This window comes from Musca vetustissima, unplaced genomic scaffold, assembly GCF_032173495.1.
Source record: "Musca vetustissima isolate MV318-11 ecotype Yass unplaced genomic scaffold, APGP_CSIRO_Mvet_v1 utg10925, whole genome shotgun sequence".
NCBI lineage: Eukaryota > Metazoa > Arthropoda > Insecta > Diptera > Muscidae > Musca > Musca vetustissima.
Window position 1 is genome coordinate 10,937 of NW_026881510.1, and position 13,812 is coordinate 24,748.

General features: G+C 35.9%; 1 protein-coding gene across 1 annotated transcript; it reads left to right on the forward strand.

The window, feature by feature from the left end:
- Nucleotides 1–650: 650 nt before the first annotated feature.
- On the forward strand, nt 651–8,126 carry LOC133327395 (uncharacterized). The gene is made up of 4 exons (XM_061535954.1): nt 651–779; nt 4,668–4,875; nt 4,953–5,280; nt 7,153–8,126. The coding sequence occupies exons 1-4, from the start codon at nt 651–653 to the stop codon at nt 8,117–8,119; spliced, it is 1,632 nt and encodes a 543-aa protein (XP_061391938.1). The 3' UTR covers nt 8,120–8,126.
- Nucleotides 8,127–13,812: the final 5,686 nt, after the last annotated feature.

Consider the following 13,812-nt stretch of genomic DNA (forward strand, 5'->3'; position numbering starts at 1 on the left):
ATTCTACATTTTTTTTAGAATTTAAAATTAAATGTTATGAATAGCAAATGTTATGTGTTCCAAATCAAATGTTATGAATTCCAAATGAATCCTTTGAATTTAAAATGGAGTTCTATGAATGTCGAAAGGTATTCTATGAATTACAAATGAAATTCTCGAATTATAACTGATATGTTATGAATTACAAATTTTGTGTCAAACACACAATTTTTGATGTACCATTTATGGCTTTACATATGTCATTTTAGTTTCAATACGGTATTCTGTGCAATATTTCATGCTTATCGAATAATCATAGGACCATTGGTGCATCATTTCCATAAAAATCCGATTAGAATATATATGGGAGCTATATCTATACCTAAACCGATTCTCATCAATTTCAATAGGTTTGGTACTTGGGCCAAATAAATGAGCTAGTGGATATTAATTAATGAGCTAGTGGACGTGCATACATCGACGTATGGACGTGCATACATCGACTCAGAGACTGATTCTATGTATATCCTTAAGAGTAATACCACAATCACCCCAGTGTACCACAGTGAGATGATTTTTGGAGGTCCTCTAACTGAGCCTATATATATATTTTTAAATTTCCATATCTTGCTTAATCTTATTAAAATATTTTTTTTATTTTAGATCTCACTATGGCAACTTTATTACCGGGTAATATTGTATATGGTGGACCAGTTACTGGTACTGAAACCAAACAATACAAATCATTGGGCCACTATGCAATGGAAAAATATAAGAGCTTTGGAACACAAACTGTTTTGGTAAGTTATTTTTTTATGCATATAAAACTATGTACATATGTATGTACTTGAATATATACATTTGCCAAAGAGATTATTGGTCGGTCATATAGCAATAGAGTCTTAGTTTGCAGTTTGTACCTGATAATAGTAGAGCGATATGATAACCGAACAAGATGATAAGTTAAAAGTAACAAAGAGCAAATTTGCTAGCCAGTGATTGTGCTATTATTTTTTTGACTAGCTCCATGGGGGTGATATTTTTTGTTATTGTAAAAATATTAATAGGGGACATTGAGTAAATGATGTTTTTTGATTGTTAATGACAACTAGATAAATATATATGTACTAGCAAAGTGCCCGCTACTTCGTATGCGGAAAGGAATACAAAAATAATAATAACATTTCATATGGAAATCGTGAATACGGTTTAATTTGTTGTACCATAGTTCTATATAGTTCCACTTCTATTCCTACAGCTGATATCATGTTTCTTAACATTCAGTACTCTTCATACACATAATCACTATATTCCGAAACCTCTTTCCTATTTCCATTACACATTAAAAATAGATCAGAATTCCTATCAAAATGTAATGCATTTTATATTTATTTCTATTTATTTATATTTATTTCTACTATTCGTAATACCACACTTTAAAGTAATATAAATCCCAAATCTAAGGTTTCAACCAATTCACACCCATAAATAAAAATGTTTAAAACTACATTAATCTTACACTCCAACAGTAATCTTAATCCCACCAAAGTCCAAAGTGTACCATTCTGTACTTTTCGTATCCATATTTCAAACCTACCTCAATATTCCAAACCTGTAATCAATAAGTCCAAATTTAAAAATTTCAGTTCTGTATTTTCACTAAATTGTACCAGATTTGTACCATTCTGTAATTTTCCTACACTCCCAACCTAAGTTGCAACTTTCGGGATTCTAGTTCTACCCGTTCACCAAAGTAAAATTGTACCAAATTTGGTGCTTTTCGTACCCATAAGTACGAATTTCCATAACTACCTTAGTCATGCACTCCAATAATACCCTTAAGATCACATTTAAAGATTCCAGCTCTATCCGTTCACCAACATCCAAATTGTACCAAATTTGGTACCATTTATTACTTTTCGTAGACATAAGTACGAGTTTCTAAAACTGCCTCAATTCCACACTGCAACAGTAATGTTAATCATAAATTTCAGGATCCCAGCCCTATCTTTTCACATAGACCCAAATTGTACCATATTTAGTACCATTTAGTACTTTTCCTATTTATGAGTTTTAATTTCCAACACTGTCTAAATCCTATACTCTAACAGTAATTTTATTTTCAATTATAAGTTTTCCATATCCATCCTTTCACTCAAATCTAAATTGTACTAAACGTAGTACTTTTCGTACCAATAAGTACGAATTTCCTAAACTACCTCAATTCAACACTCCAACAGTCATTTTAATTCCCAATTTGAAGACTACAGCTCTATCTGTTCACCTAAATCCAACTTGCACCAAATTTAGTACCATTTAGTACTTTTCGTACACATAAGTACGATTTTTTAAAGCTAACACATTCCTGTACTCCAATAGTAGTCCTAATTCATATTTTCAGGATTCCATCATTTTACACTCAACTAAATGCAAATAGTACCAAATTTAGTACCATTTTGTACTTTTTATATGTATAAAAATTCGAATTCGAATTTCTTAAACCATTTCTATACAACAACATCACTTTCCAACCTGAATTCCACATAAAATTTCATGATTCTAGCTATATATGTTCAATATATATACCACTAGTACTGAATTTAGTAATGTTTAGTACTTTTAGTACACTTATAGGTCGAATTTCCAAAAACCCTTTTGTACATCTTTCTAACTTTCCATCAGTGACCCACATTCCAAATTTCAGAATTCTAGCTCTCCCCGTTCGCATAATACACAGGGTACCATTTTGGGTACATTTTAGTACTTTTCGTACCCTTCTAGTTCGAATTTCCAAAAACCCAGCCTTATCTCACGCCTATACACCAACAACAACCCATACTCAAAATTTCAAGCTTCTAGCTTTTGCCGTTTCGTCTGGGCGATGATCTGTCAGTCACTCACTCACTCACTCAATCACTTAACACTAAGCTCTTTTATATATATATATATATATAGATATATACATATATCATTGTTATGTCAATTTGATACATTAACGCCTATGATTACGCAGGCAAATTTGTAAACATTGAGCTACGATGGATCAATGTCTTTGGATCGAATGTATATATTATTAAAAAACGTGTACGAATACAAATACATGTTTTGAACTTTAAACACGTTGATAACCAATGTACTGGGAAAACGAAATCATTAATTAGTTTAAGACTCGTCTTCGAACCTAATGATCAGAGGCTCTTAAAGAACTACACCACACCGTAGTACAGGATGTTATATTTTTCTGCATATCTTTGTGATCCAATGTTACTTTTGAGAATATACTATATAGATTCACTTTCAGAGTCATATAAAGAAACATCTACTGTGGTGAAGAGTATCATACCAGTAAGTATGACACTCTTCACCACTTTGAGTATATTGTACATACGTATCCTTACTCATGGACCAAGCGTACCATGGGGCAAATTTAAGGAAAACGATTTATAGCAAAATTGATACACGCTATTCGGTACGCCGCACTGTTAAAAATTTAATTTCAATCAGACACCCGTTCGAAATACATATGGAAGCTATGGCTGCATCTGCACCAATTTCAACAAAACGCAATAACGTAATTCCAATCTCAATTTGATACGTTGTGCAAAAGTTCGTTTTAATCGGACAAACATTAGGAGTTTGGTGCACCTTTTAGGTAAAATCGGACAAATAAAGGTATACTTGGGAGCTATATTGAAATCTAAACCGATTTTCACGAAACTTACCACAAATCATTTTAGACTCGATGCCAAATTTCATGAAAATCGAAGGATATAAAGGGACTTTGGTGCCACATTTACATAAAATCGGAGAAAAATATATATGGGAGCTATATCGAAATCTGCATATTCACGAAACGTAACACACATCACTCTAGACTTCATTCAGTACGCTATGCCAAATGAAGTGCAAATCGAAAGTTATATAGGGATTTGGTGCACCATTTACATAAAATCGGACGAAAATATATATGGGAGCTATAACTAAATCTGAACCGATTTTCACGAAACTTAACACACATCACTCTAGACTTCATTCAGTACGCTATGCCAAATTTCGTGCAAATCGAAAGATATAGGGGGCTTTGGTGTACTATTTGCCTTAAATCGGACGAAAATATATACGGAGCTATATCTGAATCTGAAACGATGTTCACGAAACTTAACACACATCACTCTAGACTTCATTCAGTACGCCATGTCAAATTTCGTGCAAATCGAAAGATATATAGGTACTTTGGTGCACCATTTACCTTAAATCGGACGAATATATATACGGGAGCTATATCTAAATCTGATCCGATTTTCACGAAACTTAACACACATCACTCTAAACTTTATTTAGTAGATATATAGGTACTTTGGTGCACCATTTACCTTAAATCGAGCGAAAATATATATGGGATCTATATCTAAATCTGAACCGATTTTTTTCCAATTTAAATACGGCTCGTCCTTGGGCCGAATAAATGAGCTGTGCCATACATATGCACAAAGACATAATACCCTGTACCACAGTGTGGTGAAGGGTATAAAAATGTTACTTATATCCGATCGACACATACAACCAAAATTATTATTAAGGGCATATATCGACAATTATTATTTACAGCCCATAATGTGGGGCATTACAAATATCCTGTCTTATTATAGAATTAATAATAATAAGGTCTATCCTTACCCTTTTTCCAGATCGATGCTGTTTCCGGTCAAGAATACTCCGCCGAATTTATGTACAAATCTATTGTACGATTGGCGCATGTCATGAAACATCTAGGTGTTAAAAGCAATGACGTTGTCGGTTTGTCCAGTGAAAATCGTTTGGAGTATGCCATCACATTGTTTGCCGCTTTTGTTGTGAATGCCACTGTGGCACCACTGAATGTTACTTATTCGGAACGTAAGTTCTTTTTCTTTTTTTTTTTGCATTCATATTCAATTGTGCTTTAACTATGTCTTTTATAATGTAATTTACAGGCGAAGTTCATCATGCCATGAATTTATCGAAACCAAAAGTAATGTTTGCATCCAAGCTGACAATTGATCGCATTGCCAAGGTGGCAAAAAATAATTCTTTCGTTAAGAAACTTATTGTTTTCGGCAATCAATCGCCCAGCTCTAATGTGTTGGCATTCGATGAATTAATGAAGAGCGATAAAATTCCATCACAAAATACATTCGAATGTGTAATTGCCAATAAGGATGATGATGTTGCATTGATTGTATGCTCGTCGGGTACAACTGGAATGCCAAAGGGTGTACAATTGACACAATCAAATATTTTGAGTACGATCGATTCGCAATTGTAAGTAACTAAAAAAAAGAACGAACTTGTCTTAACAGAACTTCGAAGATTAATTAATTTACAATAGCCATTAACAAAAGTTCTTCAAAATTTAGAGTCATAAGAATTTTATTCTGGGAACATCTTTAAAAAAATCAGGTTTATATAGAGACTATCAGACTATTATGAAAGTGATGCTTATAGTTCTTAAAAATGTACTTAAAACCAGTAAGGAAAGTAGTAAACTCGGACTGGGCCGAATATATGATACCCTTCACCACATTGGGTATATTGTACATATGTATCCTTACAATTGCCTGTCAATGTTCCCTCGAAGGAATATACTCATGCCTTTCAGCAACCTATGCTAAATTTAATTTCATTCGGGCAGATTTAGAGTCAGTTGCGTACCATGGTGCAAATTTATGGAAAACGATTTATATAAAAATTCATACAGGGTATTTGGTACGTCGCACTGTTAAGAATTTAATCTCGATCAGACGCCCGTTCGAAATACATATGGCCTTTGGCTGCATCTGCACCAATTTCAACAAAACGCAATAACGTCATTCCAGTCTCAATTTGATACGTTGTGCAAAATTTCGTGTTAATCGGACAAACATTAGGAGTTTCGTGCACCATTTATCTAAAATCGGACGAATATGTATATATGTGGGAGCTATATCGAAATCTGAACCGATTTTCCCGAAACATACCACATAACATTCTAGACTCATATCCGTACGCTATGCAAAATTTCGTGCAAATCGAAGGATAAATAATCGATAGGGACTTTGGTGCACCATTTACATAAAATCGGACGAAAGTATATATGGGAGCTATACCTAAATCATGACCGATTTTCACGAAACTTAAAACATATTACTCTAGACTTCATTCAGTACGCTATGCCAAATTTCGTGCTAATCGGAGGATATATAGGGATCTTGGTGCACCATTTACATAAAATCGGACGAAAGTATATATGGGAGCTATAATCTGTACTGATTTTCACGAAATTTAACACACATCACTCTATTCGTGCAAATCAAAGGATATATAGGGGCTTTGGTGCACCATTTACATAAAATCGGACGAACGTATATATGGGACCTATATCTAAATCTGAACCGATTTTTCCTAAACTCACCACTTATCATTCTATACTCAATTCAGTACGCTATGCCAAATTTCGTGCAAATCGAAGGATATATGGAGACATTGGTGCACCATTTACATAAAATCGGACAAAAATATATATGGGAGCTATATCTAAATCTGAGCCGATTTTCACGAAATTTAACACACATCGTTCTTGACTCAATTCAGTACTCTATGCCAAATTTCGTGCAAATCGAAGGATATAAAGGGACTTTGGTGCACTATTTACATAAAATCGGACGAAAATATATATGGGAGCTATATCTAAATCTGTACCGTCTTTCACGAAAATTAACACACATCACTCTAGACTTAATTTAGTACACTTTACCAAATTTCGTGGAAATCGAAAGATATATAGATACTTTGGTGCACCATTTACATTATATCGGACGAAAATATATATGGGAGCTATATCTAAATCTGAACAGATTTTCACAAAACTTGACAGACATGATTCCAGACCCAATTCATTACGCTGTGCAAAATTTCGTGTAAATCGGAAAATATATAGGGACTTTGGTGCACCATTTACATTAAATCGGACAAAAATATGTATGGGAGCTAAATCTGAACCGATTTTTCGTAAATCATAAATCGACCTGTACTTTGTTTACTATTTAACACCAACAGACGGACGGACGGACATGCATAAATCGACTCATAAAATCCCAATGTATTTCGTTTTTCTTTGGTTAATATCTAAACGTTTTATATCTTCCTTTTTTCCAGAGAACCAACTGCCCTGCCCTTGGGTGAAATTAAAATGTTAACTGTCATTCCATGGTTCCATGCTTTTGGTTGTCTTACATTGATCACCACCGGCTGTATGGGCGCCTGTTTGGTGTACTTACCCAAATTTGAAGATCACCTATTCTTGAGCGCCATCGAGAAATATCGCGTTATGATGGCATTTATGGTACCACCATTGATGGTATTCCTTGCCAAACATCCAATTGTCGAAAAATATGATTTATCTTCGTTGATGGTATTGTTGTGCGGTGCTGCACCCTTGAGCAAAGAAACCGAGGATCAAATTAAAGAACGTATTGGTGTGCCAATTATCCGTCAAGGTTATGGCCTGAGCGAATCCACATTGAGTTTGTTGGTACAAAATGATAATGCCTGTAAACCGGGTAGTGTTGGCGCTCTAAAAGTTGGCCTCTATGCTAAGGTTATTGATCCCGATACGGGCAAAGTGTTGGGGCCCAATCAGCGTGGTGAATTGTGCTTCAAGGGTGATTGTATTATGAAGGGCTATATTGGTGATCCGAAATCAACTCAAAGTGCCATTATTGATGGTTGGCTACATACCGGCGATATTGGCTATTTCGATGATGATTTTGAATTCTTTATTGTCGATCGCATCAAGGAGCTGATTAAATACAAAGGTTTCCAGGTGCCACCAGCTGAAATTGAGGCCTTATTGTTGACTCATCCCAAGATTAAAGATGCTGCTGTTATTGGCAAGCCAGACGAAGAGGCTGGTGAACTGCCCATGGCCTTTGTTGTCAAACAAGCCAATGTTGAACTAAGCGAAAAAGATGTCATTGATTTTGTTGCTGAACGTGCTTCCCCCGCCAAGAAATTACGTGGTGGTGTGGTATTTGTTGATGAAATTCCCAAAAATCCCAGTGGCAAGATTTTAAGACGTGTTCTACGTGACATGCTCAAGAAGAAACCCAAATCAAAGTTGTAAATTATTAGAAAAGTGTGTAAATATATTTTCACAAGAAAGAAAAAAAAATAATAACCAAAGTAAACGGAATGTTCAATGAAATCTACCTGATTAGCTGAATAATAGGGTGCAATTTAAATTATTAAAACATAAATAAATAAATAAAGTTGAAGATATGTAATTATGTTTATAAAATTGTATGGAATTATATTAGGAAAATCTTATTTTTTAACCCGAAATGTCCAAAATTATTTTATATATAAATTTTTTAAATAAAGTTTGTAACTTAATAAAAAAAGAAAGAAAATGATTTGATTTTAATTGAATTGCAGATTGATACAAACCTTTTCTGTAAGACTACCGGGGCTGCTTTAGGTTGAGACATGTCTCTCGTATATAAATAAATTGTCATATACTAAGATCCATATGCAACGAATTAAGTTTAGAATAGATTGGAATATTAAAATATATGACCCAACCGACATGACAATTAAAATTAGTCTAGAAACAAAAAAGAGTTAAGTTCGGCCGGCCGAACTTTGGATACCCTCTACCATAGGTGTACTGACGGATACTTGAAATGAAAATATTGGGAATATACCAAAATGTGAAGCTATACCTATAAACCGATTTATGTAAACCATTGTAGGTTAGGTTAGGGATGTACGGCTGTTATAACAACCGTCCACTCGGAAACTATGTCCATTGTGATCATCCTTTATGTATAGGTATACCTATAAAGAGAAGAAAAAAGATAGTGGAAGAGTAGAGAGAGAAATATTGAGAAAAAGGGAGCGGAAGAGACATTATTTTAGCCAAGTCAAAGCCTAGACAAAGCCTAGAATTTGCTTAGGGTCTATTTTGGAGAAAAAGGCTAGATTATCAATTTCATAACATCCAAACTGTTTATGTCTTCTGCTGATCAGCGATGGACATTTGCAGAGGATGTGCTCAATTGTTTCCACTTCTTCTTCGTCCTCACATAGACGACAGTAATCCTCTCCACTGGAGTCCCACTTAGAAGTGAGAGATCTAACTTTGCAGTGACCAGTAATGATCCCCACAACGATTTTGATCTCCCTCTTGCTGTGATCCAGCAGCGAAGACGTTCTTTACGAGAGAATTCTGGTCAGATAGATTTAGAGATTCTGCAAGCAGGTTCCCTCAGTCATCTGTTGCCGACTACCTCGCAATGGAACGCGCGGATTCTGCCAATGAAATAGCTAATAGGGGGTTTCACCGATCTCTCAATCAGAAGACTGGACGACTGTGACCCCCCTCGAGCAAGCTCGTCGGCTATCTCATTCCCTTCAATATCATTATGTCCTGGAACCCAGCATAGCCCAACTATTTGTCGTATATCATTCAGAGCGGTCTTACAATCATGAACTGCTTTCGAGTTTATAGTATGCGACTTCACCGCTTTCAGGGCCGCCTGACTACGTAAATAGTCACCGGTCCCGTAATGTCGGTATTAAGTGCTTTTACTATATCGGCCGCTTTCGTGATTGCAAGAATCTCTGCTTGAAAAACGCTACAATCATTGTTGAGTTTATATGAGTTCTGTATACCTAATTCCCTGCAGTAGACGCCTGCGCCAGTGCCTTCCTCCATCTTGGACCCGTCTGTAAAGATTTACAGACCTGACAGAGGTAGGGAGCCACTAGTCCAGGATTCCCTACTATTCACCTCCTGCCACCAGACAAGACATCCATAAGTAAGTATGGGTAAGACAATCGTCGTATACAGCCAGTGTATAATTCCGGGTCTCAATCCCCAACGCTTGCCTATGGAGTTCTTGCATGAATAGAGTGCCAGCAATCCCTTCTTGGAGCGTTCCTCGATATTCCCATTCCACAGTAACTTGCGGTCTAGGACAGTGCCAAGATATTTAGCTTCATCAGAAAGGGTTAAAGTCACTCCACCAAGTGATGGCAGGCGGAAACTAGGAATTTTGTATTTCCTAGTGAAGAGCACCAATTCGGTTTTAGCGGGGTTTACACCAAGACCTTTGGTGCAAGCCCAATTTGACAGGGTTGAAAGGGCACCCTCCAGGATGTCTGATATTATCGTTATAAACTTACCCCAACCAAACCATTGTATACACCAAATACAAATTTCGGCAATTTTTTAAAGAAACCCCCAAAGCGTGGACTGATACTAATAACGCATGGTAGAATATACACTCTTCAAACTACTGCAATTTAGATTACATAGTGCCAATTTCGTACCCAATATCTGTTCGTTTTGTGTCTCTATTCTTTCCTTCAGGAGGCATAATTATAGGGGGGAGATGCCTAAATTCTGGGGGTGGCTTATATGGGGGCTACCCGAAAAAATTGACCTATATTTATAATTTTTAGTGAAGAAATTTGGTACCCAATAAGAACCCATTGTACCAAATTTCAGCGAATTCGGTTTAAAAATGCGCTTAAAACCAACAAAATATCGTAAATTGGGGGTACCGTTATATGGGGGCTACCCGAAAATATGGACCGATATTTATAATTTTTACCAAATGTACCAAACTGAGCTATGTCTGTCCGATGAACATGAAATATTTCACAGCTGAAAATATCATATATGATTCATAATTAGTTATAATTTATTAGCCAAGAGAAATGACAGGCAGCCAGTTGTTGTCATTTATTAGACCCGGTGACACAATGGCAAATGTCTGACAAACTGTAACACTCTCCCTTTATTCTTGTGGGACCTCCTTATTTACCGTGCAGAACGTGGAGCTATCAATTTGCTCTGCAAGCACGGGTCCCCTCTGGTCTCAGTGATGCTAATTGGTTGTCAGCCGATTGTTACCTGAAGAAGCTTTTCCTGATTGAGGTTGGTGATCGTCAAAAGGTTCGGTTTGGCCAGTTTGCGTTATACAAAAGGGGTAACGGTTTTTAACTGTGAAAACAAGCAGTCGAATAACTATTTATGGTAGACAGAGATTAATGGAGACCATTAATAATGTACCAGACGTATGCAGTACCCGACCACCACCTACTGCATTGTTAAGCTTTGTGGTACCTGTGCAGCATGCGAATGTAAATGATACACATTACAACTGGAATCGAAGATTAATATTGGTTCTTACTGCCAGAAACTTTCCTTGTCATAGGTTTATGTACCGAATTCCGGCACCTAGGTAGATACGGATAGATATTTTTGATCTAGATAGAGAGCGGTCCAAATGCGTAACATTAAACATGTAGCTGATATCAGCAGGCAGGCCATGGTTTGAGTATAGTTGGCGTGTGTCAGGGTTGAGGTAGTCTACACTACACTCAAGGGACAGGTTCAAATTGCGGAATGAACATCTAAAACCTATTAGGTGGAGGTTGACCGAAATCGATGGAAAAAGGAGGTTGAAGCCGCATTGTCTGGTTATATATAAACTGAGCTATGTTTCACATTCATAATTAGTTATAATGTATTAGTGTGCGTGTGTGTATTCCGGTACACAAAATTTTTAAAATTTATAAAAAAAAAAACAATTAAAAGGAGATTCTTGTAGGTCCTAAAACGAAGCAAATATTCAAGGTACCATTCTTCCTTTTTTCAAATAAAACAAAATTGCAATTTTAATTTTCTTTTTTTTCAGATAGTTTCGTTAAATGTTCATTTTTTTATTTTTTTGCTTTAGTGTTTCTCTTTCTTGTTGTTGTTGTCGTCACTCTTCGTTAATACATAAAATCTAATTAATCTCGTTTGTTTTTTTAATTCATTTAATAATAATTTAAACTATGAAGATAATGTTAACGTGAGTTTGTATGTAAATATCCATACAAACATATATATAGCTTAATATATGCGTGTGTGTGTGTTTGTTTGTTTTGTGAATTATAAAGAATTTCTAATATTTTGTCTAGTTGTTTTTTTTTTGCAAACTTCAGTTTGTTTTTTTAAAAAATATATAATTTTAATAATATTTTGTTTATAATTATTAGCACTAAATATTTAATCTAAATCTTTTATATTTTTCTAAATAGTTTCAACAGAAATGTTATTTATTATTATTCTTTACTATTTGTAATAAAAATTAATAATATCGTCATATCGCCGAATGAACATTTTTATTTATTGATTGCTATATGATTGAAGCAATTCGTTCGTTTTATTTTTTTCTACGAGAATGTGTGACATGAAAATAGAAATCGCAAAAAAAATAAAAATTAAAATATTATTTTTAATAATTTAGTGTATGTTTTCGTACACAATTTTTTTTAAAGTAAAATCGAAAAATAAGTTTTTCATATATAAAATCAAAATTTTTAAAAAAATCGGTATATTTATAGGTTATTTATGCTATGAAAAAACAAGTACCAAATTGCAGACACTCACATTCGAAAACTGAATATGAACTTCAATTACCGAATGTTGATCGGTACCGATTAAAATATTACGGCCATTTCTCCGGGGAAATGTGGATAAACCCTTCTTACTACTTAGCTGTTTTGTTACAGAACGGTTGCTCCATAAGCCGAGCTTAAAAAAGATTTCCAAGTGCATCGGTCTTGTGTGCATCTCCTTCAATTTGAAAGACCACGTTCCAAGAGGTTGTTTTCTACTTGTCTTTCCACCTAATTCGTGGCCTTCCCCTTCTACGGGAACCATCAGTGGGCTCGCTTTTATATGCCTTTTGAGCTGGGGCATTCTCATTCATTCGCACAACATGGCCTAGCCACCGTAGTCGCTGCAGCTCAATACGACTATGTCCATGTCCGCGTATAAATTGTAAAGTTCGCGGTTCATTCGACGCCGATATTCACCGTCGACGCAGATCGGCCCGTAGATCTTTCTTTCAAACACCCCAAGAACTGCCTCAACTGCTTCCGCAAGTACCCATGCTTCATATAACAGCACGGGTAGTATCAGCGTCATGTAAAGTGTTAGTTTGGTCTGGCAGGAGGTGGCCTTGTTTCTAAACTGCTTACTTAGACCATAGTAGCATCTGTTGGCCATCACAATTCTTCTCCGAATTTCAAAATTGATGTCATTCGTTTAATTTATAGCGGTATATACCAAGGTATATAAAATCTTTAACTACCTCGAAGCTGTAGTTCTCATGTTCCACAGTTGGTCCGAGTCTACTGGACGTCTTGATACTCAGCTTGGTCTTCTCATTGGCTCCTGACCAGCATCTCTCTCGGCTCCTGCTGCTTTATTGTTCTTGAGCCGATTAATTGCTTTTATGGCCTCATCTTGGCTAGGTGTTATACACTCTATATAATCATCTCTTATTGGTTCTGGGGTATCTTCTTCAACGCCACTATTTGATACCAGAAATTTTTCAATATGCTCCTTCCAGATCCTCAGCACGCTGTCTGTATCTGTCACCAGGATTCCTTCTTCATCTCTAAAGGAGGATGTGCCTGCACCAAAGCCTTCGGTTTGGTGTTTCACTCGTTGGTAAAATTTCCGGACTTCATTCTGACTCCTGTCCATCTCGATTTGTTCACGTTTTTCATGTTCTTTTTTCTTTTTCTGAAAACACGTTCCGCCTTTCTCCTTTTCCCCCGATAATTCTCCATCACATTACGTGTTGCTACTGTCTGCAGGGTTGCCCTAAACGCCGCGTTTTTCACATCAGTAGGGTTTCTTGAACTGCTTTCGTCAAGCAGGTGTGTAAGTTGAGCGAAGTAGACCTCGGCTACTTGTTGTGTTTGCAGCTTTTCGACGCCGAGTTTCCGTGTTGTGTTAGATCGCACCTT